The sequence below is a fragment of the Neolamprologus multifasciatus genome, chromosome 13, assembly GCF_963576455.1.
Source record: "Neolamprologus multifasciatus chromosome 13, fNeoMul1.2, whole genome shotgun sequence".
Lineage (NCBI taxonomy): Eukaryota > Metazoa > Chordata > Actinopteri > Cichliformes > Cichlidae > Neolamprologus > Neolamprologus multifasciatus.
The window spans coordinates 30,059,624-30,084,719 of record NC_140451.1 but is presented as its reverse complement, the minus strand read 5'-3'; the positions used below and the strand labels follow the sequence as shown (position 1 = coordinate 30,084,719).

Below are 25,096 nucleotides of genomic sequence, written 5' to 3'. Positions count from 1 at the left end.
TATCCAGTATTTCAGTGTTGGGATGGAGCCTCTCATTCTGTTTACCATCTCATCAACCACCTTGCTACCAGCTGACCTGTAACATCCAATTATATTCAACCTGACACTTTTCATTGACACTACTTGTGTGGTCTTGCCAAAGCTAATTGCTATCAGATTTCTCTTCTCCTTGCCCGCACATAACTGCAGTCTTATGTGTTTACAGTAGTTTATAGTTTTACAGGTTTAGAGTAACAGAATCATTCCTGTGTAAAATGCCTCAGACTGAAAATCTCTTTCAGAAATCTGACAGACTTATGAACTGTCCCATGCCAGATTGGTGTATTTCCTCTTCAAAGTCTTGTTTCTACTGTCTCAGACACAGTGCTCACTGTGGGTGTCATGTTTTCTTTCTGACTACACCTTTGGCAGCAGGGCAGTGCCTGCAGCACCTCTTTGGGACCCTTATTCATGAATATATAGATGAAAGGGTCCACCAGAGGGCTGAGGTAGAGCAGCAGGTGAGACACTAGCCCCAGATAGCTCACCACCTCTGTCAAGGACAGAGCTTCAAGAAGGAGGTTGAGGATGAAAGGGACATAGAGGACAGTGTAGTTGGCCCAGATTGCACTGATACCCACCACTGTCCTTCTCCTCTCTGGTGATGAAGGATTAGATCTGGAGCAATTCAGAGCCCTCCATGAGTCCACAGCAAAGAAGAGGAGAAAGGGGAAAGGAGCAAGGAGAGCCACGGCGAACCAGAAGTTGTACTGTAGCACAGCGAGAGCCAGGATGGCGAATGGGGCAGCCCATGCCACCAAGGCCACTACGGGATGCCTCCTGATACTGGTGCAGCAGGCAAGGCACTGTGGGTAGGCCACCTGGAGATGGCGCTCCTGAGCTATGAACAGCATGAGGGTGATATTGGAGACGACACCAAAATATAAGATGAAGTCGGTGGGATTGGCAGAGAACGTGGACCCGCTGTCCACTTTCTGACTCACATCAGGACGTCCGAAGAAACTGATGATGTCAGAAACCAGGAGGAAGATGACGTGCATGGGAACTTTATTCCCATCTGGAAAACAAACACAGAAATTAAATTGATTGCTGAACTATTGCTATTAAATACTTCACTTGTACTCAGGAAATACTAAAACCTATCATGATGATGACATGTTGTTAGAAACAGGTGCTTATCCATTATTTGCTGATCCAACAGAAGTCCCTGATCACTAGCTGTTGGCTTAACAGTTATACATTTACCAGGCATGACATTATGGCCACGTGTCTAATATTGTGTTGGTCCCCCTTTTGCTGCTAAAACGACTTTGACCTGTTGAGGCATGGACTCAACTAGACACCTGAAGGTGTGCTGTGGTATCTGGAACCAAGACGTTAGCAGCAACAGATTCCTTAACTTGCGAGATAATAATAATAGATTGCATTTATGAAGCGCTTTTCTAGGCACCCACTCTCACATTCACACACTGGTGCAGGCAAACCACAGTTGTAGCTGTCAGTCTGCCCTGGGGCAGACTGACAGAAGTGAGGCTGCCATATCGCGCCATCGGCCCCTCTGGCCAACACCAGTAGGGTAAAGTGACTTGTCCAAGGACACAACGACCAGGACAGAGAGAGCTGAGAGACTGAACCTTCCAGTTACAGATGAGCTTCCCAACCACCTGAACCACGGTCGCCCCAAATGGGAGGGGGTTGGGGGGTGTTGGCGACCGTTTGTCCAGCACATCCCACAGATACTCGATTGGATTGGGACCTTTGAAATTTGGAGGCTAAGTCAACACCTCAAACCATTCCGGAACCATTTTTGCTTTGTGATGGGACACGTGATCCAACTGAAAGAGGCCACAGCCATCAGTGAATACTGTTTCCATGCAAGGCTGAACATGGTGTGCAGCAATGCTTGGGTACAAAATTCCGGCACTAAGAAGCATAAAACTGCTTCACCATGTTTGGTTCTAACAACAGGTATTACCAACAGATTCCCCTTCAGTGAGGGGTCTTTTTAAGTCTTTCTAGTGCATACTGTACTTCCAGGTTTTGTCCTTATTCAACTTCCTAGAAAAACAGCATGCTAAACCCGAGTGGGTAGGAAAGGCTAGAGTCTAGGCAATCTCAGTCCACGAGGGCCGGTGTCCCTGCAGGTTTTAGGTCTGACCTTGGGTCAACACACCTGAATCACATGATTAGTTCATTACCAGTCCTCTGGAGAACTTCAAGACATGTTGAGGAGCTAATTTAGCCATTTAAATCAGCTGTGTTGGTTCGAGGACACATCTAAAACCTGCAGGGACACCGGCCCTCGTGGACTGAGATTGCCCACCCCTAGGCTAGACAGATCCAAATAAATTGAGCTGCTGGGATGTTAGTGTGTTTCTCCCAGTTTTGGTGCCTCAGCATCGCCCTCCATACCACCTCTTGCCACTAAGGGGAAAATGACATCTCTTGTGCTACAGTGAAATCTGTTCAGTCTCCATCTTCACTGGACTGCTGAGATCTTGGGGCGTTTGACTGGTTTTACGTCCTTCCAGATATGACTTTGTTGTCATGCTATTGCAAAATTTCAGTTGAAGTGTCTGAGCACACTATCTCTGTTTGAGTTTATGGTTTATGGTTTATTTTTGTTCAAAAGGGTTCACATTACTTTCTTGTATTTTTACTGTATAGCTTCAGATTACTTATGAGACGTGGCCAAGGTCATTGGGGAATGAAGGGAAAAGAAGATTAATGTTTGCTGTTATAAGCATAGATTTCTGAGTAATTTCAGATGATCTTCAAATAGTTTATCAAATTCATCCCAATGAAAAAAATACATAGTTATTTGAAACAGATGCACAGGCTGAGTAGCTTAAACAAAACTTTGCCTGTGGACATCTGATAACAGTTAGCCGTCAGCAGGCTTAAACAAGGTTTAACGCCTCCTCTCTAAATGTATGCGGCACAGCGCAAATATCACATTCATCGTATTTGCACTTTAACAACCTGTCTGAAAGTCTTGGCTACTACTAAGATGGCTACTTTTAGGAGGCAGCATTTAATCACCCCTTCTGTGCATATCGTAGACCACAGTCACCAGTAATTTGGGCTATTTGTTTAAAGTGTGTTAAGAGCCACTACTTATCTGTGCCTACGATTCCTTTGCTGTGGTTCAGTGGCTTGTTGCTTTTCTTCTCATTTCTTTTTACATTCGGTGAGGCATGTGTTCTACACCTAACAGTTTGAAGGTTTCTGGTACAAGAAGTATTCCTGAAGGTTATCAGCCAGGCTCTTATGATGCCAGAGACCCAGAGTTTATCTCCACGTGTCTGTGTTGTGTCTTTTCGGTGCCATCAGTAAGCAGTCTCATTTAGATCAGTGTATTCTGCACATTAGCTGTGATATCAACCTATCGGGAGCATACGCTGCATTCCTGAAGACAAATGTCACTGTTTTCAGCCTCCTTATCCCTCTTTGATGATATGATACAATTGTCTCCTCTGTCTTTGGTTTATCTGTTTAGTGACTCAGTAGATTTATAATAGTGGCTATATATTCAGGGTGAAGAAACAAATTTGTATTGTCTACATTTAGCTGTTACCTTGTGTGTAAATTTATAACTGCTGGAAGCAAGACATGAAATCTTTACAGCCTCCTAGTGTCCAGCAGGATGTGCAGGAAGTGCTCAGAAGCTGTTATCTGCCCAGTTTTTGAGGTAAAAGTAATCAAAGACAATTCATGTTAGATCCAGGGGGCTATTTTCTTTGGTTTCCATTAGCCACACTTAAAAAAAGGTGTTCAGTGGTGACAAGCAGTTAGAAGTGGGGGTTAAAGTGATGCACGGTGATAAAATCCCAAGAATGAAACAAAACAAAAAAACACATCCTGTGCTGCACAGGATTTGTCTCAGCTTTAGCCAAAATGTCTAACTCAAACCTCTGCATCCTTAGCTCTGAAAGGCTGTACTCTAATCACAAGACATATTTAAACACAGAGAAGACAAACCTTTGGAGAGATTCTTGAGGATGTAAAGAGCGAGTCCAATGGCGGGCAGCCCAAGGCTGAAGGTCAGCCAATTCATCACTTTGGCAAAGAGGACATTGGCAAATGTGGTGGTGTTATCGGTGACATCAGCAATGACATTAGGAGTGAGACTGAGGAGGTCAGGGACAGCTGTTGTCACCATGTTGTTGTCAGCCATAAGAGGCTGCACAGCAGCTCTCAGCTGTTTAGATGATCAAAGAGGTGATGCTGTGAAGGCGGCAGGCTGTAGTGACCACCTACTGCAGTATGCAAAAACACAAGGACAAAATCATTTTTAATGTGCCAGATAAACACATCAGATATGTACATGTGAGCCCTTAAACACAAACCTCAATATAGACGAATAACAGTGCTTAGCCATCCACGATTCTGTCTAAACTATGCACTGAGCTCCCACTTAATTTAATATGAGACCTTTGAACTCTATTTCAATATGAGCACATTTCCTTTTAAGAAAAAAATGTTTTTTTTTGTTAACACGGTTATTTTTTTTCTAAATAAATATATATTTGTCATCAAACTGACGAAAATACCAACATGACAGCAGCAGAGAAGCGAGTTAAGTTTAGAGATCGTTTAAGAGACAATTCATCCCCACATTTACATAATTTTCTGCTTCCCTGCAGTGCTGCTTGTCCATCCAGAACGTCTGAGTGAGAGTTACCCAGTTTTTAAGGTCTAGATCAGGGGTCGGCAACCTGCGGCTCTTTAGTCCTTATACTGCGGCTCTGCGTGGTTTGGGAAAATAAATTAGTATTTAGCTGAAGTGTATTTTATTTATGTTAGTTCTTTTAAACTTGTAGTTCTAAATTGGAAGATTGTGATATTGAAATATAAAAATAAAATTATATTCTATTATTTTTTCATCGCTCAAAATAAGCGTCACACTCACGGAAGCTGGTATACCCGCCGAAACGCCGTGCATTTATCGAGACTTTCAACCCCAGGTAGGCCAATTATGGATCTTCGGATCCACATTATGTCAGCAGCTGTTCTCCACCGTGAACTATGTTAAAGACAAACACCGCTCACGCCTGACAGATGACAGCTTACAGTCCTGCGTAAACTGACTTCGTACAGCCCCGATTAGCAGACGCTGTGCGCAGAGGTTCAGGAGCAGAAGTCCCATTGTAAACATATCACGGCAGACCGACGATGTTTGCATGAACATGCTTTTCAGCATCTCTTTATTGACCACTTTTCACACACGGTTGCTGTACGCATACAGCCGGCTGTAGCTTTTCACCTCACAGCCCGACATACACCACCAACAACACAACAGCACAGATAGCGCAGACGTAAAGGCAGCGAGGCATGATTACGGGTGTGGCTCAGGTGCGTCCGCCTCCCCTGCAGCGGCGCTGCAGACCACGCCCCGCCGCACGCATTAACCTGGTAAAATACATATTTAGGCAGAATTTTGCAAATATCTAATTTTCATTTTTTTTAGCAGCATAGTGCTTTTTTTTTCCAGTTATTTTTTAAAAGTCAGGTCAAAGCTCCAACAGCCCAAAGGCGATATAAGGGGGGTGGCTGACAACAGTTTTTGTTTGCTACATGGATCATTTTAGTTCAGCTGGGTGTCTTTCCTTTTGTTATATTTCTTTAAGAGTTCAAAATGTGTTGATTACATAAATAAAATGTAATTTTCTCTGTAGCACCTCATGGATTTCATAAGCAACACACCTTAGTTGTTCACACAAAGCATAAAGGTACAAAACAATACAGTGTTATCTTCATTTTAGATGTCAAAAAGTATTTGCGGCTCCCAGTGTTTTCTTTTGCGTGGAAACCGGGTCCAAATGGCTCTTTGGGTGTTAAAGGTTGCAGACCCCTGGTATAGATTATAATGGAACTAAATGGTGCATCCTAAAAATGTCCATTGCAATCCTGAATTCAGAGAAAGGACAGACTGTATTTTTATCATTTTTAATAACTTTCTTCATGTCCTACCTGTGGTGTATGTTGTGTTTACTGCCATGCGTCAAAACCACTTCAGATGTGATCCCAGCCCTTTTTCCCGATTAAATTCAAAAACTGTTCAAATATTCCGTCTTAAAATGTCAGACACCGTGTGTCTGAGTAACATGTCTGGTATTAAGTCTTCTTGTGAATCTACGTGTCATTGAACTTTTACAAAGCTGTTTATTGCTGCTGTGCTGAGCCTCATGATCTCAACAGAGCTCAGAAAGCTGCTTTGAATGAGGCGTGGATGTGCTCAGCCTCCTCTGCTGGTGTTCGTGTCTGTGACACAGCAGGATGAGAAGATTTGCATTAAAAACTGATATCAGTATAATTTAACAGCCTGTATGTAAACTTCATTTCTGTATGTTTGTGTCACACTATTTTTTTATTTCTAAAGGGAGGAGCTTAGATTTTATTTTTTTACCCAGAAGGATTATTTGCCTTAAAGAGCTGTTTGTTTTATATCAAATATATGACTCACAGGGGCAAAACAGACCAAAAAACAGGAAACGCAACAAAAACAAACAAAAAAACCTTCAAATTATTCAGTTTTTTTAAATTAAATACTGTAATTCCTAAAATGGTAGTTGTTGTTTTTTTTGTTTGTTTGAAATGCTGCCATATTTTCTGCTTTGTTTTTCTAAATGTTCTTTTTGTTGTTTTTGTCTTTTTCTTTGAAGTTCTAAGGCTCAGGGCTATAATCTGGTCAAAAGTGATCAGACAGAACAAATTATTAACCTGCTAAAGTGGTAAATAATGATTTTTCTCTTTCTAAAACTGATCTGATAGAAGACCTAAAACAAAACTTTTCACATGCGCTAAATAACAATAAATGGAATCTCATGTTCATTAGATTAGTATTAACTACACAACCCGATGAAGGTTTTTACTTTATGTGACTACGCAGGAGAAAAAATGTAAATGAAGAGTGTGAGCAGAAATTCTTTGTACATTGTGCATCAGTGTAAAATATACAGGAGCTGAACAGGAACCTGGACTGAACAATGATTCAGATTCTTAATCTGATATGTTTGATGTAGCCTTGCATATCTTACTTCTTCTGCACAATGTTTTAGATTTCATTTTCCAGTTTTTCCTTTTTAAGGCAGCAGATATACTTTTACACTCCTGTTGCATGTCCTGTAGCTGCTACCAGGAACTCACTAAGGACAAAAAGCAAGCTGACTTCATACAGGAGGGCATACTAACATTTTCTGGCACCAAAAACATTTGAAATAGTGTAATATGTGTCGTAAAACATACTGAATATTTTTTAAAGAGGCCGTTTTGATATTAGAATGAACCTACAATGGCCTGCAGTACTACAAACAGGAAGGACAGACAGACACTTGCTAGCCAACATTTTACAACAGTGTGCCAAGAATATGAAACCACTTGAACATGTAGCAAACACATTTATCCAGCTAGGATCTGAGGCTATATTCCAGAGAGCAGGTTTAAAAAACTCTGACTAGAAATGAGAAACTGAATTTCCAGAAAAACTGATCAGTTTGCAGAACCTCAGTTTTAATTCAGCTGTAAAGGGCAAATAAATGTGTTTGAGTGTGGACCATGAGCCCCATAGAAACAAATAAGGTTCAAGGTTCAAGGTTCTTTATTTGTCACATGCATAGTTATACAAGTATAACACACAGTGAAATGTAGCCTGACACGCTCCTCGACATGTGCAAAAATGGGGGTGCAGGGTATAGAGTAAGAACGTTATATATATAGTATATACATTGGGTATACATTGAGTAGCAGCAAGCAGGTGAATTCTGTACATTAATATGAATAGACATCTGACTATTTTACAGAATAGACAATATAAACATATTTAAAATTAAAGGAATTTGAAATGTACATTGTTCCTGGGTTTAGAGTGTCTGGAAGAGAGTCCTGTCTCAGTCAATTATAGATGATGTGAGAAGGTGTGTGTGTGTTTAGAGCCCGGATGGCTCGGGGATAGAAGCTCCTCTTGAGTCTCTCTGTCCTTGCCCGGATGATGCGGAACCTTCTGCCAGATTGCAGAAGTTGGAAGAGTTTGTTGCCAGGATGGGACGGGTCCTTCAGTATCTGCGCTGCTCTTGTCCGGCATCTCCTGGTGTAGGTGTCCTGAAGCGGGGGGAGAACAATCCTGCAGCAGCGTTCTGCTGTACGGATCACTCTCTGGAGAGCTTTTTGGTCCTTCACACAGCTGTTCCCAAACCACAATGTCATGTTCTGTGTGAGGATGCTCTCCACAGCGCCTGTATAGAAAATCCTGAGAGACCCTGAACTTCCTCAGTTGTCGTAGGTGATACAGGCGCTGCCTAGCCTTTTTGGTCTGGACCTGAATGTGGGCAGACCATGTCAGGTCTGAGGAGATGTGGACACCAAGATACTTGAAGGACTGCACCCTCTCCACTGGAGCTCCATTGATGGTAATGGGCTTGTAGTCTCTGTGCTGACTCCTTCTTTAAATAATACACAAGGGAAAATGAGTCATCGTAATCAGCATTCTCCACTCAGTCAGCATTTATCTGCACTTAATTTACCTCTATAAATAAAGCAGGAGTCAACCAAATTTTCCATGTGATTGTTGAGTTGAATTCAGCTGTAACTTGAGAAGGACTTGTTCGTAGATCGTATATGTTCGAAATTTCATACATACGTGATCAGTACAGTAAAGAGGCTGACAGCCTGATGCAAACTAAACAAACAAAAGTAACAAATTAATATCAAAATGGCAACTTTGTGACCGAAGAAATGAAAAAGAGCCTCGGTCAGCTGGTTCAGTTGCAGCTGGAGAAGAAGTTCTGTTTATTAAAGAAAACCTGCCAGAAAGCTAGGATCACAGAAACTGTTACCCTGGTAACAGACTCAAAATGTAAGCTAAACCTAAATTTAAGGCTCACAGTAATTTTATTAATAGTTGAATCACAGAAAAGTTTGTAATTGATGTTTTGTTTTTTTTAATTATAATTTCTACATGAGGCCTTTGTTTTGGTTTTTAATTTTAATCTTAATTTCGAAAGCATGTAACTGTTACTTATTAAATCATCAAACCTTCAGGGTTACAGTGAATTTAAAGACTGAGTCACAAATCCTGCTGCTCTGTACTTTCTCCCACAGACGCTTCATTCAGCACATTCAGATAAACACTGAAAAGACTTCAGGACATCCTGATTTTCATTCATTTCTGATTTTGTTGCTTTAATAACAAAACAGATTCACACTAGCAGTTTTCATTTTACATTATGTAGAGGCTGATGTGTAGAAAACCCCATTAATAACTTAACCTGATCATCATTTTAAAACAAATAAAACAAAATCAGTACTTCTTTTATTAGTTTAGCATTAGGATACAGTGAAAATGAGTCAAACTCATCATGTCAGGGACTGGAACATGAAACTAACTTGCTTTGGTGCTTTCAGATTATGAAGGAATTTCAATAACAGAGAAGGAGCTCCTTAACAATCCAACACAGAAAAACATCCACAAAATGTTTCTAATAACGTTGTCCATCAATTCAGAGAAACTCAGTTAGGTCTGTTTAGCCTAGCTGCATTCTGTCCTCCGAGAGGAAACGAGCTAGAGGTCACGAGGGGCCTGAAGGTGCTTCTGCTTTGCCTTTTTTTGTGGGATCCATAACAGTTCCTTCATACACGACCTTGTTTTTGATGCCTTCCTGTATCAGCCTCTGCTGCACACGGAGCTTAGCATTGTTCATCCTGCAATAAAACCTTAACAGTGGGAAGAAACAGGAGCATTCCAGTTACACAACAAAGCAGTAAACAAGCTAGACAGGTGAGACAGAAATGTTTATTCTAACTAAAACGTAAAAGGCACTGAAGAAAAATTGTGTCCTTAAGACCTACCAGGACCCGAGTGTTGTGACCATAAAACCCGCAAATCCCACATCAAAAGATCTCTTCACCCGACCTGAGGAAAACAAGAAAACGAGTCAGATAACTAGAAGATGAACTGAAATAACTTTTGTTTACTTGCATTTCTGTTTAAAGGGACTACCATAAAATGTGTACTAAGGTTTGGATACATCAAGAGGTTTTGGCTTTGCATGATGAACTGTACAAGAAAATTATAGTGAATTACTCCACATGCGAACCGTGACACATGTCCCCTCTGATGCTGCGTCAGGAAGGGTATTGCATGTTGTGCCAAAAGGTGATTTACGTTATTTGCCAAAAAAATGATTGCCTGTATTTAAACTGTTATTTTTATAATTATAAAACACATCCTTTCTTTATTTTATGCATATCCCCTTTATAAACCCTGTTGACTACAGTTACCTGCTGTAGCGACCTCTTGTGGCAAGGGAGCATCCAAAAGTAACAGTACTTTAACATTTGAGTGACAGTAATAAAAACAAGCAAGCAGTAAATTCAGAGACATTTCAGACTCCAGACTCACTAGTAGCCAGAAAATAAAGCAGCCCAGCAGCTACTGAGCCCCCAGCTCCATGCAGGATGGCCTCCCTGGCACAAGGAGTGTTCTGGACATCCAGGATCCCCAGCAGCCTCAGACCCTGAAGAACAGACAGTAAAGACATACACATTGATCTTAATTCCTTCCAAAAACGAATTCCATCTTTGTCTATAAATGCTTTACAATGTTGTGTGAACACTGTGTATGTCAGTTAGCAAATAATCAGATGTTCATGGTGACCAACGGGCACCTACAACATTGTTCCCACACTGGATAGAAATCCAATGATGCCAAAAAGAATATCTTTACAGTTTATTGCACGTTAATGTGCAATCACACAACACACAGTCCATTGTTTTATTTATTTAAATGTGTTGTCGTGAACACAGACAGTCGTTTTACAGAAATATTGAATAATAGGGTCAATAATCCGTAAGCCGAAGTTTTCGGATTGCCATACTGTTTAAGAAAATCGTTGCCTCACTAACAGGGATGCTGGTTTCATGTCTGCTACTTAAAGTTAATCTTTAAGCACCAAATTTCCAAATCGGGTCTTGTCTGAAGCGTCTTGCCTCACGAAGGTTATGTATCATCCAGCTGTCCTCTTTAACTGCTGCTTAATTTAAACGTTCGGCCTGTTGTCATTACTCGAATTGAGCTCGTTGTTAACTTATAATTTCCTTATTTTCTCCTACAGTTCAAATTAAATAAGCTAAATCAAATCGGCTGATGTTGACCTTCTGCAAACACCAATGCTTTTCCGCCGCGATTCCATCGAGTCCCTTCGAGTTCTCACCTTGGTCTGAGTCTCCCCATCTTCTCCTGCCATATAGCCGCCGTATTTGTGTCCTTCTTCAACGTGCAAGTTCAATTTATATTAAAAACATATAATCACTTTCGTAACAACATTGCCTCTGTGCGCATGCGTAGTACCTGTCGAATGGTCCGTTCCCTATGAGTCGCCGACTCAAACGTACTGAAGATGAGTGGTTCCGGCGTCTGCAAAAAAGGGATTTCCTGTTTTTCTGTGTTTTTCACGTCTAATATCGCTACTTAGTAGTGAACAGGATTTATAAAGGGGTTAGATATAAAAAGTCAGTAATGACATGTTTAGCAAGTATCTTTATGACTCTTCATTATTGTGCCTACATTAGCACTACATAGTGCTTGTAGATGTACCTATTTGCTTTAAGGAAAAAACTCCAGTAAACTGGTTGAAGACAATATGTTCTAAATACAGACTGCGCTGCCTTGTTTTATGTGTTATAGAAAATGGATACAGTAAATAAATGGTTAATTAGTTAAATGAAAAGGAAACTGAAGTCACACTGCTGTGTCATCCTAACCTATCACAAACATTAATCCTGACGGGATGTGACAGGGTAAACGTTTCCATTAAACAACATCAAACAGGAAGCCTGCATGTCACAATGATCCCCCATTTAAAAACAAGGTTATTTCACTACATCCGCAACAGATTAGCAGTCATCCTGTTTTGCTGGTAATTATTTTTTCTATCATTACATCACTTTAGGAGTCTGATTGAATATCACAAAAATGAAACAGGAAGATTAAAGACTTGAGCACTGTACCTATAACAGGGGGAATGACTAGAAAGAAGAGGTGTAGACTAATAAACAGTGTAAAACATTGATTAAAGTTTGTGTCAAATATATTATAAAAAATATTTGAACAGATCTTTAAGCATTCTCTGAACCGACTTTTATTTTTAATGGTTAAAGCGAAGACTGCATGTTTAGAACTGGGTGAATACCATTTACATTTTTGGTGCTTCTGTGTCAAAAAAGGTTTTAAAAATCATTTTTCCTCTTAAAATTATACTGCTGCCAGCTTGTGAGTAAAAAAAAGTTTAAATGTTTTATCCTTCTAATAAAAACAGGTAGTCGGGATTAACACTGATATCCTATACGAGTTTGTTTGGTACTAGATACTTGACTCCCGTGTCCTTTATAAAGCTGGGCAGCTTACCTCCAGACACTGCCTGCAGCCACCGGAGAGGTAAGACATGCTGCTCTTACTAGCAGACAGATGCTTTATATGAATGCTGTTTAAATGTGGAGGGCTATATAGATATTTACATATCTATATTATTAACTTTAAAACTTTATTCTGTTTTCCAGCTCCAGTATTATAAATACGGAGCTCAAGAAATTGAAATTGTTAATAGAAAAGCTGGCATTTTTGCAGTATATGCTGACCTAATTAATAGATATTAGATGAGTTATTAATGATTTATGTGCATATATTTTATGTTGTACTTATGTATAGATATGTTAGTGACACAGATTTACACCAGGGATAGTGGTGTAACACCCAATTAAAGGCTTATTCTTTATTTAATCTGAAACATGAACACAATAAGGCGACAATACCGTTTAATTTTCTCACTGAAAATAGAATTACACCCAATATAGTCTAAAAATTCTTTTGTACAATGCCCCCCATCATTATGTTTGCTAGCTTAAAAGTCTAAAGGAATACTTAACTAAGCGACTAACTAATGCAACTTGACGCCTACAGAATGATGGCACAGATTAGCAGAATGCTCCTTGCACTGATGTTGAGTTTGTTTGTTGGAACTTCAACTTTCATCTTATCTCCTGCAGGTAAGAGAACTGTATGATTATTGTAGGAAGCTTATATTGATCTAAGATGTTATTGGAAATATTGTGAAAAAGGCGGAGGATTCTGTCATTCTTATATTAAAAATGCTGATAATATATATTTATATGTGTGCAAGGCTTTTATAAAGGAAATGTATAATAATAGAAAACAAACAAAACAAATATAGAATTAATGGTTGTGTTCCAGTTGTGTTGTTCCAGTTTTGTACATAAAAACATATTTAAAAGCTACACGACATCCTGTATTACCACAAACATCACAAACACCAAAATCTGTAACAAGTTTTAGGCTTTTGTTTTTGGAACCAAATAAAAACTTATTCCACCATCAGCGGCCTTCCAGCTGCCGTCCTGTCAACTCATCAACCAGACAGTGTCTCTGGAGAAGGAGGGCTGTCCCAGCTGTCATCCAGTGGAGACAACCATCTGCAGTGGACACTGCATCACCAAGGTAATGTGGTTCATGAGTGTAAAGGAGAGAAATATAAACCAAAAGAATTTCAAAGCTTGGAGGCCCAAAAACCAAAAAATAATACAATCAGGGCTTATTTGATTCTTTACAAAAACATATGAGGTAACACTTTATAACCTGACCTGCAAATAAGGCACAAGTGTTCTGTACTTATGTGCATCTTGAAGGCAACAAGTCAGGTTTTTGCAAGAAACAATGAAACATGTACACTGTAAGAACCCTGCACTTGCCTACAAATTGCAAGTGTAGGGTACTTGCACCGTAGTCACTCCATAACATAACGTGCACCCCGAAAGTACAGGGTACTTACAAGTGTTACCACATATTAATATCAGACTGTTTTCTTTTTCTACATTTTCAGCCGCTGGTTACAGACACCACCTATACTGACTGGTGTTACAGTCCACATGCTATGCGCTGATACACATTATGCCAAACTTCCACTTCATGCGTATACAAATTGGGAAAATATTCTGAGCAAGTCAGTCATGGTGCCTCTAAAGCTTATCAGTCAGCAAAAACCAATACCTGTATAACTGCATAATCTGTGGTTTAAAAAAAAATACGTGCTATTAAGAATGTGTTAGCTGCCGCTTCAAGCTATTTTCAATTTCAATTGATGTGTCTGTGGATTTTATTGTGGTGAAATCAGGAAGGTTAAGTTTAAGTACTCATGAAGTCACAAACATGCTGCCAGCTGCTGTTTGTAGTAAAGTCAAGCTGTGTGTCTAGTATATTTGTCATGTGACTCCAGACCTTTATTATAAACATGTAAGTGACTAAACTGGGAAGAAAGTCAGTGTATTTCACCTGTATCTGTGTCACAGATACTAAAAACTTTCTGGTTTCTCAGCATAAGGGAATATATTAAATTTCAATTCTATTTAATTTATATAGCAACAAATCACAACAACAGTCACACCAAAGTGCTTTATATAATAAGGCAAAAACCCAATAATAATACAGACAAAATTCCACCAATTAGATGACCCCCCCTTAGAGCAAGCACTTAGTGACAGTGGGGAGGAAGAACTCCCTTTTAACAGGAATAAAACTCCAGGAGTTCCAGACTCAGGGAGGGACAGCCATCTGCTGTGACTGGTTTGGGGTGAGGGAAGGAAGACAGGAAAAAAGACACACTGTGGAAAAGATTAATAATAAATAATGATTAAAAGCAGAGTGGTGCATAGCATCCAGCAGGCTAGACCTATTGTAGTGTAACTAAGGGAGGATTCAGTCACCTGATCCAGCCCAACTATATGATTTATGAAAAAAAAACCAAAAGGTTTAAGCCTTAAAAGTAGAGAGTGTGTCTGACTCTGGTTGCACAGAAGAGGGCCCTGAAAGCTCAAGGCTCTGCCTCCCTTTCTACTTTTAAAAATGCCTCAGAACCAAAAGTACATTTAAGACTTTATGGTGAATTTGTGAGTTATACCAGGGAGTCCATTAGTTCTACATTTGTGGAGCACAGTATGCAGACTTGAACGCACTGAAGATGTAACACTATTAACAAGATAATCAACCTCTGTGGGAGTAGCGTTTAGGTAGCTCCCCTGCACTGTGTTGACACATGGTTCATTGAAAGCATCAACTTTCCCTCACTGTGATGCACAACAGTTTAACAGTAAGACTTTATGTCTAAAACCAGGACTTTGAAACTTCATTTAACATTTTAGGTGAATTTCTTGTTTACAGTTGCTTCTGTAGTGTTAACAACATTTTTGTAAGGACACTGTTTTCATTTCCCCTCTCTTTAGGACCCTGTCATCAAGATACCATTCAGCAATGTGTACCAGCATGTGTGCACATACCGGGACCTGTACTATAAAACATTTGAGCTTCCCGACTGCCCACCTGGTGTAGACCCGATCGTCACCTACCCTGTGGCTTTGAGTTGCCACTGCGGTCGCTGTGCCATGGACACATCTGACTGCACCTTTGAGAGCCTGCAACCTGACTTCTGCATGAATGACATCCCTTTCTACTACTAAAAGAACACATTATACAGAGTATACGGAAGCTGCCCTGTTGTTTAGAATCAACCAGTAATTACAAAAAAAAATTATGTTTCTGCTATCAAAATAAACACGTGATGAATATTTCTCTCAAACAGTGTCTTTAAAAAAGATAAAAGGTAATTGACGCCTGACGTCTGAAAATTGATTGATTGAATCTTTATTTTGAAAATGTTAAAAAAGTACAACAACATAGAATTAAAAGAGACAAATAAACAAAGCAAAACAAAAGGAAAACGAGCAACCACAACTACAAATAACTTTCATGTTCAAAAAGGAGCAGGAAGAAGCATAAGCTTATTTAATCCCACCCCTTTTCCACTATCTAGAAATCTATAGACTACAGAAATACCTCCTTGCAATTACATTATATGTCATGTGTATTTTTTTTTTAAATTATTATTCTTTTTTTTTTTTTATATATATATATATATATATACATATATGTTTCTATCTATCCATACATACGTATATACACATACGCACATATACACATTTTCAATAACCCCATTAACACCTCAAAGGATACACAACCTACAAATTGACGCCACAGCTGGAGTAACTTTAACTTTCCTCATATCTTAAGGCCAGCACAGATTCAAAATGACATCTGTGTAAAATTTACGTGGAAAAAAGTTCTTTCTGTAAAGTGATATATAACCTAATTCAACAGTTTAGGAAGAATTTATGTCCCATTGCTAGTTTCAATTCTTACTGATGTGAAATGATGCATTCACTTCATAAACTGTGGATCCGATTACAGTCAGCCTTAGTAACTCTAATTTGCGACTCTAATTGGATTTCATCTACTTTAATTGGACATTAAAGTAGGCTAGAAAACTACATTGAAGACGGTTGAGCTGGCTCACAGTAAATGATGTGATGTGCACATTTAAACACAGGATCCAGAAGTCCATTCCAAAAGGTTTGTCTGTGTCAATTAATCAGGATTTGGTGTTCTTAATGGATGGATGATTAAGTGGATGGGTGGTGCACCATGTACATCTACTTGTATGGTCTTTGCCTGTAAGAGCTCCGTTGCCTGCTTATATTACTTTGAGTAATCACACTTTCATATCTGAAGATAAGGGTATCAACTTGACACAAATGTTCAACGTGTATTTTTCTTCCTGCGGGTTGTTTTGTGATTACAGTGAATAGAAGTGGCTCAGGTGACTCACCAAGAGACGTTATAATGCCCATCCCAGCCTTGTCCTTACTGTGGCAGTAAGGACAACGCTGTGATCTCTTAGTTCCATACTGAAGCTTTTCTCTAAATCTGAGAAGGACCTATAGATTTGGTTAGTCAGATCCAATACAGATGTGTGGTTTTACTTTGGAGAAGCACTTTAGTTAGGGGACTGTGCAAATGGGGGTAGCATTACTTAAATTTATCCAGATAACTCTGTGCAGCAACATTAATTAAGTCAGAGGTGAATGTACTGTCAATTGAAACCCCAGAGTCTTTTTTAACTTAGTTCTTTGTCCTCTATCTGCTGGTAAAGATGTCGAAAGACCACAGAATGCTAGATAAAGCTAGATAAAATGCATCATCCTTCATCAAAGATGAATTGGTCAAGGTCCAAATGCTCATTTTGTGGTTTCAGAAATGGGATTTCACAAACCAGCGGACAACATCATGCTATGTCCATGTTTATAAACAGCCTATGACCATGTCATGGAAAAAGATGAGTAGTGTTAAAGAACAGAAGCAATAATAAGAAAAAAGAATTAAGAAACACTTTTTTGTACCAAAGCTATAATATGTTGTTAAACTTCTAGTTTTATTACAAGCATTTATCTCAAGCTAAACAGTGGTGTCTAAAGAGAAAATGTTTATCCTTGACTGGTCGGTGAGTGGTTGCTAGCTGTTGATAAAAATGGTCGCTAAGAGGATTTTGGACAAAAAACCTTGTTATTGCTTGGTTTGCCAGCAGATTGCTACTGATTGTCTCTTGTAATTTAGATAAAAGTATCCAACTTTTCTGCAAACACTCTCCAACAAGTCACAAAGTAGCAGTGAAAGTTGAAAAAGTTTATGTAAACTGGAAATGAAGGACGTTCACTGGTACAGCAGTGATTTCCAGGTTACATTACATTTTTTTTATATTTTTATCAGTGTTTTTGGTAATTTTAAGTATTTGCAAAGAAGTTACTTTTTTCCACTTTTTCCCCTATGGGCAACAATCTGCCTGCAATTACAGCAACCACAAGGAGGCTTTAAATGAAGCATGGTATACCCTTTTGTGCCCTACAGTATTTCACGTAGCAACCTCCAGGAACCACTCACCAACTGATTTGGGAACACACATTTTTCTTCATGAGCTGGGGCTGCCAGAGGATATCTGACTGATGTCTGGGCATGTGATCAAGGCCTTAGTAAGATGTTGAGCCTTCTCATGCTGCCATAATGACTTCAAACAATTTCATTTACAGGTTCCTATTGTAAATTCCTGTGTTTCAAAATAATTTCAAACGCTTTAAATTTAAATGCCAGAATATACTCTACAGACTGGGTTTCAGAAAACACATCAGCTTTATTTCAATAAGGAGAGATCAATGAAAGGAACTGAACAATCCTGCTCCTCACATACAAGGTCTTAAATAATCAGGCCCCATCTTATCTTAATGACCTTGTAGTACCATATCACCCTATTAGAGCACTTCGCTCTCGCTCTGCAGGCCTACTTGTTGTTCCTAGAGTATTTAAAAGTAGAATGGGAGGCAGAGCCTTCAGTTTTCAGGCCCCTCTTCTGTGGAACCAGCTTCCAGTTTGGATTCGGGAGACGGACACTATCTCTACTTTTAAGATTAGGCTTAAACTTTCCTTTTTGCTAAAGCATATAGTTAGGGCTGGACCAGGTGACCCTGAATCCTCCCTTAGTTATGCTGCAATAGACGTAGGCTACCATTGGATTCCCATGATGCATTGAGTTTTTCCTTTCCAGTCACCTTTCTCACTCACTATGTATTAACAGACCTCTCTGTATTGAATCATATCTGTTATTAACCTCTGTCTCTCTTCCACAGCATGTCTTTATCCTGTCTTCCTTCTCTCACCCCAACCAATCACAGCAGATGACCCCGCCCCTCCCTGAGCCTGGTTCTGCCTGAGGTTTCTTCCTGTTAAAAGGGAGTTTTTCCTTCCCACTGTCGCCAAAGTGCTTGCTCATAGGGGGTCATATGATTGTTGGGTTTTTCTCTGTATCTATGAAGTGCCTTGAGGCGACTTTTGTTGTGATTTGGCGCTATGTAAATGAAATTGAATTGAATTGAACATGATTTATTGATATGCAGAATTCAATTTGAGGTATTTGCCAGTTAGACTCTGATGGTCCATCCCGGCTGAATGGAATCGGAGCAGTGATAGGGATTAGGGCAGGACCCCCTGGAGTCTAGATGCTGGTGGTAGAGATGAAGATGGTGGCTTGAATGGATCACCTATTAGTGAAGAAACGATTTGACTTTCATCAATGGGATCTTAATATCATGGCTGTTAACCTCCCTCATGGCCATAAAATGTGGAAGCTGCAATGCCCATCATGTTGAAAAGAAAGTTCAAGTTCTCTGTTCAGCTAAAAGAGACTTTTTCACTGGGATGTCAGACCTCAGGATCTTAAGCAGAAAAACAGCCAGTTTTTTAACTGATAAAAAATGTATTTCTTTATTTCTTTATGTGAAATAATTATGAAAGATAAGCAGTCAGATCGGGGTGTCGCTTCAGAACGCAACAACTGACAGCACCTTGGGTCATCCCTTTGTCGCTGACAATGTACCACCTGTTGGTCTTTTCATCATAGCACTCCACATTGCAGAATAAGCCGCCATTGTGGAAACCTCCAACCACATACAGCTGGTCCTCCAGCACTGCAATCCCGAAGTTTTCGCGAGGGTGTAACATGGGAGCGACATTGCGCCAGTGTCTTGTTCTTGGGTCATATGCGATGACACTACGCAACTGAGTGATACCGTTAAAGCCACCGACCTGTGCAGACAAAGGACTTGTTACAGTCTGTAATGTAAAAATGTTCTGTTGTAAAGATTCCAAAATATCTGATTCTAGGGTAATTAGAGAAATCACATTCCAATAATCCAGTACATGGTACTTGGAAAATAATACAGACTCCCAAATACAGGTACAGTAAACATTCCATGTTTGAATTTCTGTCCGTAGTAAGAGTATGTTTTAAGCTCTTCTTACTACATAGATTTCGTCATTGTAGGCGACCACGGCTCCCCCAGACCTCCCGGTTTCCATGGGTGTGATCAGTGTCCACTGGTTGGTGTCAGGGTTGTAGGACTCAGCACATGACAGAGGTTCATCTCCAGAAAGACCACCACAAATGTACACCTAGAAATTAAAATCATGTTTAAGTCAAAATTAATAGAATTAAATGTTTCAGCTTCCAGAAAATACTTAAAAACACTAAAAATGTCTGTGAAGGTTCTCAGTCATCAAGGTCATCGTATTCTAAGGAGCTTGGAAAGAAAAGCGTCTGGATTTCTTTAAATTGCTTGAAGACATTTTACCTCTCATCTGAGAAGCTTCTTCAGTTCTAAGAGTCAAATGGTGGAGAGTCCCAGATTTAAGCCCTGTGGGAGTTTCCCCACAAAAGAGACAAAGGACCCCCTGATGATCCTCTACCTAATCACATGAGCCAAGGTGTGAAAACGGGTGTGGGTCGAAATCAGCCAGGGTTTCAGGTGAGCTCATTGTGAAACCTGGCTCCACCCTATCATGTGACTTCCTGAGGTCAGATGGCCCAGGATGTGAGTGGGCGTTAAGATGTCTGGGAAGAGCACTCAAAACTGGATTATAGATGGCAGACAGTTGGTGTCGTAAACCACCGCCTCTGTTCAAAGATGGTCGCTCACAGTGGACATAGATGCTTCTTTCACTCCTCTTTCAAACCATCTGTCCAAAATGTGAACACTGGCGTCCTCGAAAGAGTGACTTTGTCCTTTAGATGCAGATGGACAGCTGAGTCTTGTCCCGTGGAGGTGGCTCTTCTATGTTGTGCGCTTGTGAAAAACTAAAAATGTTTTCATCAGATTTCTGTGTAGCTACTTTGCATAATAGTAGTAAAAATCTAAAAAGGATGGTGTTATCCTAAAACATTTAGTTTTAGCAGAGGTTTGCTGCATTTATTTTCTGTATTTTGCAGAAATTATAAAATTACTATTTTTCACGATCTGAGGGTGAAGTAACCTTAACCTTCTCCCCGAGCTGTTGGATTAATGGTAATAGAAATATTTAGCTTTAAAATAATAATAATAATAATAATGGATTGGATTTATATAGCGCTTTTCAAGGCACCCAAAGCGCTTTACAATGCCACTATTCATTCACTCTCGCATTCACACACTGGTGGAGGCAAGCTAATATTAAAAAATATTATAAAACTGATACAATTCATAAACTATTCATATTTTCCACAGAAAGGTCCAGTGATGATTAAGCCCTCAAGCTGAAAAGTACATTTGCAAATCAGTGCCATGTTAAGCAAAACAAATAAAACAGGAATAAAGAAATTGCCAAGCCATAATATTCTTTTTAAAAAAACATATATTTACTGAGATTAAATTAACAAAAAGATCCCAACCGAACCAGAAAAACCCAAAACAAGTTTGCAAGAAAAAAAGTACCAACCAAGGAAAGAATGTCTTTCTCAATACTTATGACATTAATCTAAAAAAATATATTCATTTTTTAAAAATTACTCCCATTGGCCAGCTTTATAAGACTATTAAAAATGTTTTTTGCACAGAAGCTCACAGAAAAGTAATATTTTACTGTGCTCTCATGTTCCAATGCATAAATTCGTTGGTTGGCCGGCTCCAAAAGATAATAAATCCCCATATGTTGTAAATCCAACTACTTAAAAATCATTTTTACAGCCAGACACAAAAGACAAAAAAAACCCCTAATCCATATGGATAGCGTCCTAGCTAAAGTTTGGGTTTGTGACTGCTTTGGGAAGTGTACTAACAGATTAAAGCATTGGCATCTTTTGGTGCATTTCTAATGGAATTATTTGACTGTACATTTTATTGACGCAGCTTGTTAACCAAGGTTGTTAGCATTACCAGTTAACTTTCTCCACAAAACCAACATGGCAGAGATCTTCCACTACCTCAATTCCACTTACCTTGCCGTGTAGTGTTGCAGCACCAGCTTCTGTCCTGCGCTTGTGCATCGATGCAATCATAGTCCACTGGTTGGTGTCGGGCTCATATCGTTCTGCAGTTTTCAGTTTCTTTTGTTGTCGGCACCCTCCCATAGCATATATGCAGCCATTCAGTGTGACCACACTGAGAAAGCCCCGCTCTTCATGCATCGACCCCACCTCTGTCCAGGTTCGGCTGGTGAGGCTGAACCTTCTCACATGACTTGAATAGCTTATGAAATCAAAACCTCCGATGCAATAGACACATCCATTGAGGTAAGCACAACCGTAGAATCCCAGAGAAGCATTGTGTCTCCAGCTCAGCGGCACCCAGTGGTCAGCTCGGACATTGTACAACTCAATCTTGTTACTTGGGAAATGACCCACCCATCCACCAACGGCCAATAAGACTTCAGACGGCAGGCGTGTTTGGGTCAGAGGTCTCTCCATATTGGACTCATTTAGCATCTTTATGGCAGTGGTTACCATATTCATGCATGCCGGACTACTACTCACCAGATCATTTCTGCTCACAGTGTCAACCAAGTACTCAGTGGGCATTAATAGTAGGCGGACCTGGATGAAAACAAGAATCATAAGGGAAAAAGGCAAGAAATACAACATTAGACTGTATATAAGAGTTGGACGTAGCCACCATGCCACCACCCATTAGTGAAGTATAGCACTATCCTTATAATCAAAATGTCATGGAATCACCCAGATAGCTATGGTAGCTCCTGGCATCGCCTCCAATCAGCTGTGGCATTGCCCTTAAAGACCCTAACATTACCTGTAAAGAGCCACAGCATCACCTGCCAAACAGCAATGGCAGGTCATGGCATTAGCTCCAAACAAGCAGTGGTGCCACAGTCAAGTGTCAATGCCATTATCTGAGCACTGAGTAACCTCCTGCTGTAGAAACAGGTCCCACAATGAGGGCGTGTCCTGTTGTAAATGCCTAAGGACCAGTCAGTAAGTTCTGGCAGGACACGATGGGCATAGTCAACTTTTCTGTCAGAAAAGCTAAAGTGCAGTTCAGACACATTATCAATAATGCACTTCTGAAACTACAAAACAACGGCCAGTTTTATCAGTTTTACCTTCTGATGCACACTCCCAAGTGAATTAGAAACAGCCCCCCACCCCCCAATGTGATTAAGAATGAAGAAGAATGATTCCCCTACATTAACTCTATTACCAAGCCTTAAGTTTGAGTAATTCTGCCATTGCAATTTTAGCTTTTTACACGTCAGCTGTAAAAGGCTGATGGGCGAGCAGGTGGGCGGCCTGGACACCCAACTCTGTAAACACAATAGTGTACAATCAAACTTCTTTTTTTTGCATCAGGCATCAAACTTATGTTTTATTTTTTATTCCTAATTCAAATTGCTACAGCGGAAGTTACTTTCAAACTGTACCATTCATTCAACAGCCCCTCCCTGAGTAATAAACAAAATAAATGCACTTAGAGGAGCATTTAAATTGATATCCCATTTTCAGTTACCTTCTTGAGCAGTGCGGGCATGTCACACCCACGTTCCACAGGGGAATAGTTGATCCATCTGAGAATGGCCTCAAACACAGTGCTCTCCTGCTTCACATTGAGCTCATCCTTCTCGATAAGATCTGATAGTTGCTGCACAGAGAGCTGCAGGAACTCCAAGGAGAGTGCACCAACCTCTTCAAAGTGATGGAGGATGTAGAGACAGGCCTTTCCCCTGAGGTCAGGACAGTTGTGTAAGTGTGCCAGATTGCAGATGCTGACGCAGTTATTTACACAAAGCTTCCTCTCCAGGAAGTCGCAGCAGGCTTGAATGACGCCAGTCACGATAAAGTGGTCTGCTTCCACCAACAGCTCCAGTACATTGTCCTCCGTCACCACAACAGATTGGGTATAGGCATATTCCAAAATGAGGCTCATTGCTTTTGGAGACACAGTGGGGAAGTTGTAGGCCTCGTTTGATGGTAGTGGTTTGTAGCAGAAGAGATCCCTGTGCAGATTCAGATCAGCATTTTCACATTGTCTCTCTGTCATGCAACTTAAAAAGTACCTGATGTCATGCAGCTCATAGTTAAATAGCATTTGTAGATTTTTTTCAGCTGCATGCTTACTTCAGCAAGCTGTGATCAAAGAGATATGAAATTAAAGTAACAAAAATCTAAAATGACTTGATTTCTAATGGGCAGTCTCCTATTTAAGGTCATCTATTCAGACATGTGCAGAAAAACATTCAGCATTGCTGCTATGTTTAGACAGACAGAAAGATATAGAGTTGTCTAGGCATTGTAGCAAATAATGCCCCCTGTCGCCCTAACAGGGTTAGGGCGACAGGGGGCAGCAGGCATTAAATAGCTGCAAATATAATAACTGAATTTCACATTACCAAATTTACTGACTAGACAGAATTGGAAAGAGCGGACATGTCCCACTGCAACAGAAATGGCATATCATTGGCCACCTCTCAGTCTGGCCCTAAATTGATTACCTGCCTATTTAGACATAAAATTTCAGTTAAACTGGTGAAGGCACAGCTAATATCACCACTGATGTGATCCTTTTGGTGCAGGCCAGTTTGTGCACAAATTTATTAGAACTGCTGCTGCTGTCGTGCTGATGAAATATAATGAGAAAGCCAGTTTATAGCATCTGTAACCTTTCAAACTACCTCTTAAAGGCTCATTGTGGAGTCAAACACAAACCTATACTATATATGTATCCCAACAAACCTCCCAAAATAAATAACTAAATAAAAATACCGGACTGGTTTTTCCCCCCCTAAAAATTGCTCCAGAACATTTCGAGTGATCAAAAAGTACAGTGTAACATTGAAACCTCCCAATACCTGCTGCACTGTGTTACATGAAAGCTTTGAAGTAGGATAAATGCAGAACCAAAACACAGCCAAACAACAGGCCTGCTCACCTGAAGTATGCACTGCAGTTGCAGAGGATGATCCTGTGAATTTTAAACTCAACATCTCCAGCTCGGATCACAGAGTCACACAACTGTCCCTCCAGAAAAAGCTCACTAAAGACAGTACTACAGGTGCTGTTCATTATTCAGATGTTACTCAAGATGTTTAAACTTCTCAAAAATCTCCTGTTTAGTGTTTTCCTTTAGAGATCTGCCTAAACTTTGTAAGTTACTTTGTCTAAATTACTGATTACGTTAACTTATGCTGCCTGGAAAGCGTCACTAGTCTGTTTATATTTGAAAATCATAGCGCTTCATTCGGTTCTTCCGTTAATTAATCGGGGAACGGATTACAAATAAACCAAATTGTATTACAAAATCACAATTTCTACCTTAGTAAATTCAATTGTATGTATGACATTTTGCAAGCTTTGTATTTTTAACGAACGTACATAAATATATTTTGCCA

At 39.9% G+C, this 25,096-nt stretch overlaps 5 protein-coding genes across 5 annotated transcripts in view; 2 read left to right on the top strand and 3 right to left on the bottom strand.

Moving 5' to 3' along the window:
- The window catches only part of LOC146505782 (solute carrier family 22 member 7-like), an 18,257-nt gene extending 9,334 nt beyond the window's left edge, over nucleotides 1–8,923 (top strand). Inside the window, exon 12 of the mRNA XM_085182932.1 lies at nucleotides 1–8,923. This exon is cut by the window's left edge and continues 1,128 nt beyond it. The gene's annotated coding sequence lies outside the window, so the exon portion shown is untranslated.
- LOC146505783 (uncharacterized) lies at nucleotides 333–4,177 on the bottom strand. The gene is made up of 2 exons (XM_085182939.1): nucleotides 3,982–4,177; nucleotides 333–1,057 (listed from the first exon to the last, which is right to left on the bottom strand). Exons 1-2 carry the CDS (start codon nucleotides 4,175–4,177, stop codon nucleotides 333–335), a joined length of 921 nt encoding a protein of 306 aa, XP_085039065.1.
- Nucleotides 8,924–9,153: 230 nt separating the features above from the next.
- Nucleotides 9,154–11,379, bottom strand: cox20 (cytochrome c oxidase assembly factor COX20). Its single transcript, XM_085182953.1, has 4 exons — nucleotides 11,211–11,379; nucleotides 10,400–10,514; nucleotides 9,847–9,910; nucleotides 9,154–9,711 (listed from the first exon to the last, which is right to left on the bottom strand). Exons 1-4 carry the CDS (start codon nucleotides 11,241–11,243, stop codon nucleotides 9,567–9,569), a joined length of 357 nt encoding a protein of 118 aa, XP_085039079.1. The 5' UTR covers nucleotides 11,244–11,379; the 3' UTR covers nucleotides 9,154–9,566.
- Nucleotides 11,380–11,958: 579 nt separating this feature from the next.
- lhb (luteinizing hormone subunit beta) lies at nucleotides 11,959–17,627 on the top strand. Its single transcript, XM_085182949.1, has 3 exons — nucleotides 11,959–13,041; nucleotides 13,392–13,510; nucleotides 15,289–17,627. Exons 1-3 carry the CDS (start codon nucleotides 12,936–12,938, stop codon nucleotides 15,520–15,522), a joined length of 459 nt encoding a protein of 152 aa, XP_085039075.1. The 5' UTR covers nucleotides 11,959–12,935; the 3' UTR covers nucleotides 15,523–17,627.
- A 1,202-nt stretch (nucleotides 17,628–18,829) lies between these two features.
- LOC146505779 (kelch-like protein 10) lies at nucleotides 18,830–24,936 on the bottom strand. The gene is made up of 5 exons (XM_085182931.1): nucleotides 24,637–24,936; nucleotides 23,218–23,704; nucleotides 21,696–22,289; nucleotides 19,748–19,897; nucleotides 18,830–19,531 (listed from the first exon to the last, which is right to left on the bottom strand). Exons 1-5 carry the CDS (start codon nucleotides 24,768–24,770, stop codon nucleotides 19,232–19,234), a joined length of 1,665 nt encoding a protein of 554 aa, XP_085039057.1. The 5' UTR covers nucleotides 24,771–24,936; the 3' UTR covers nucleotides 18,830–19,231.
- Between the last annotated feature and the right edge of the window lie 160 nt (nucleotides 24,937–25,096).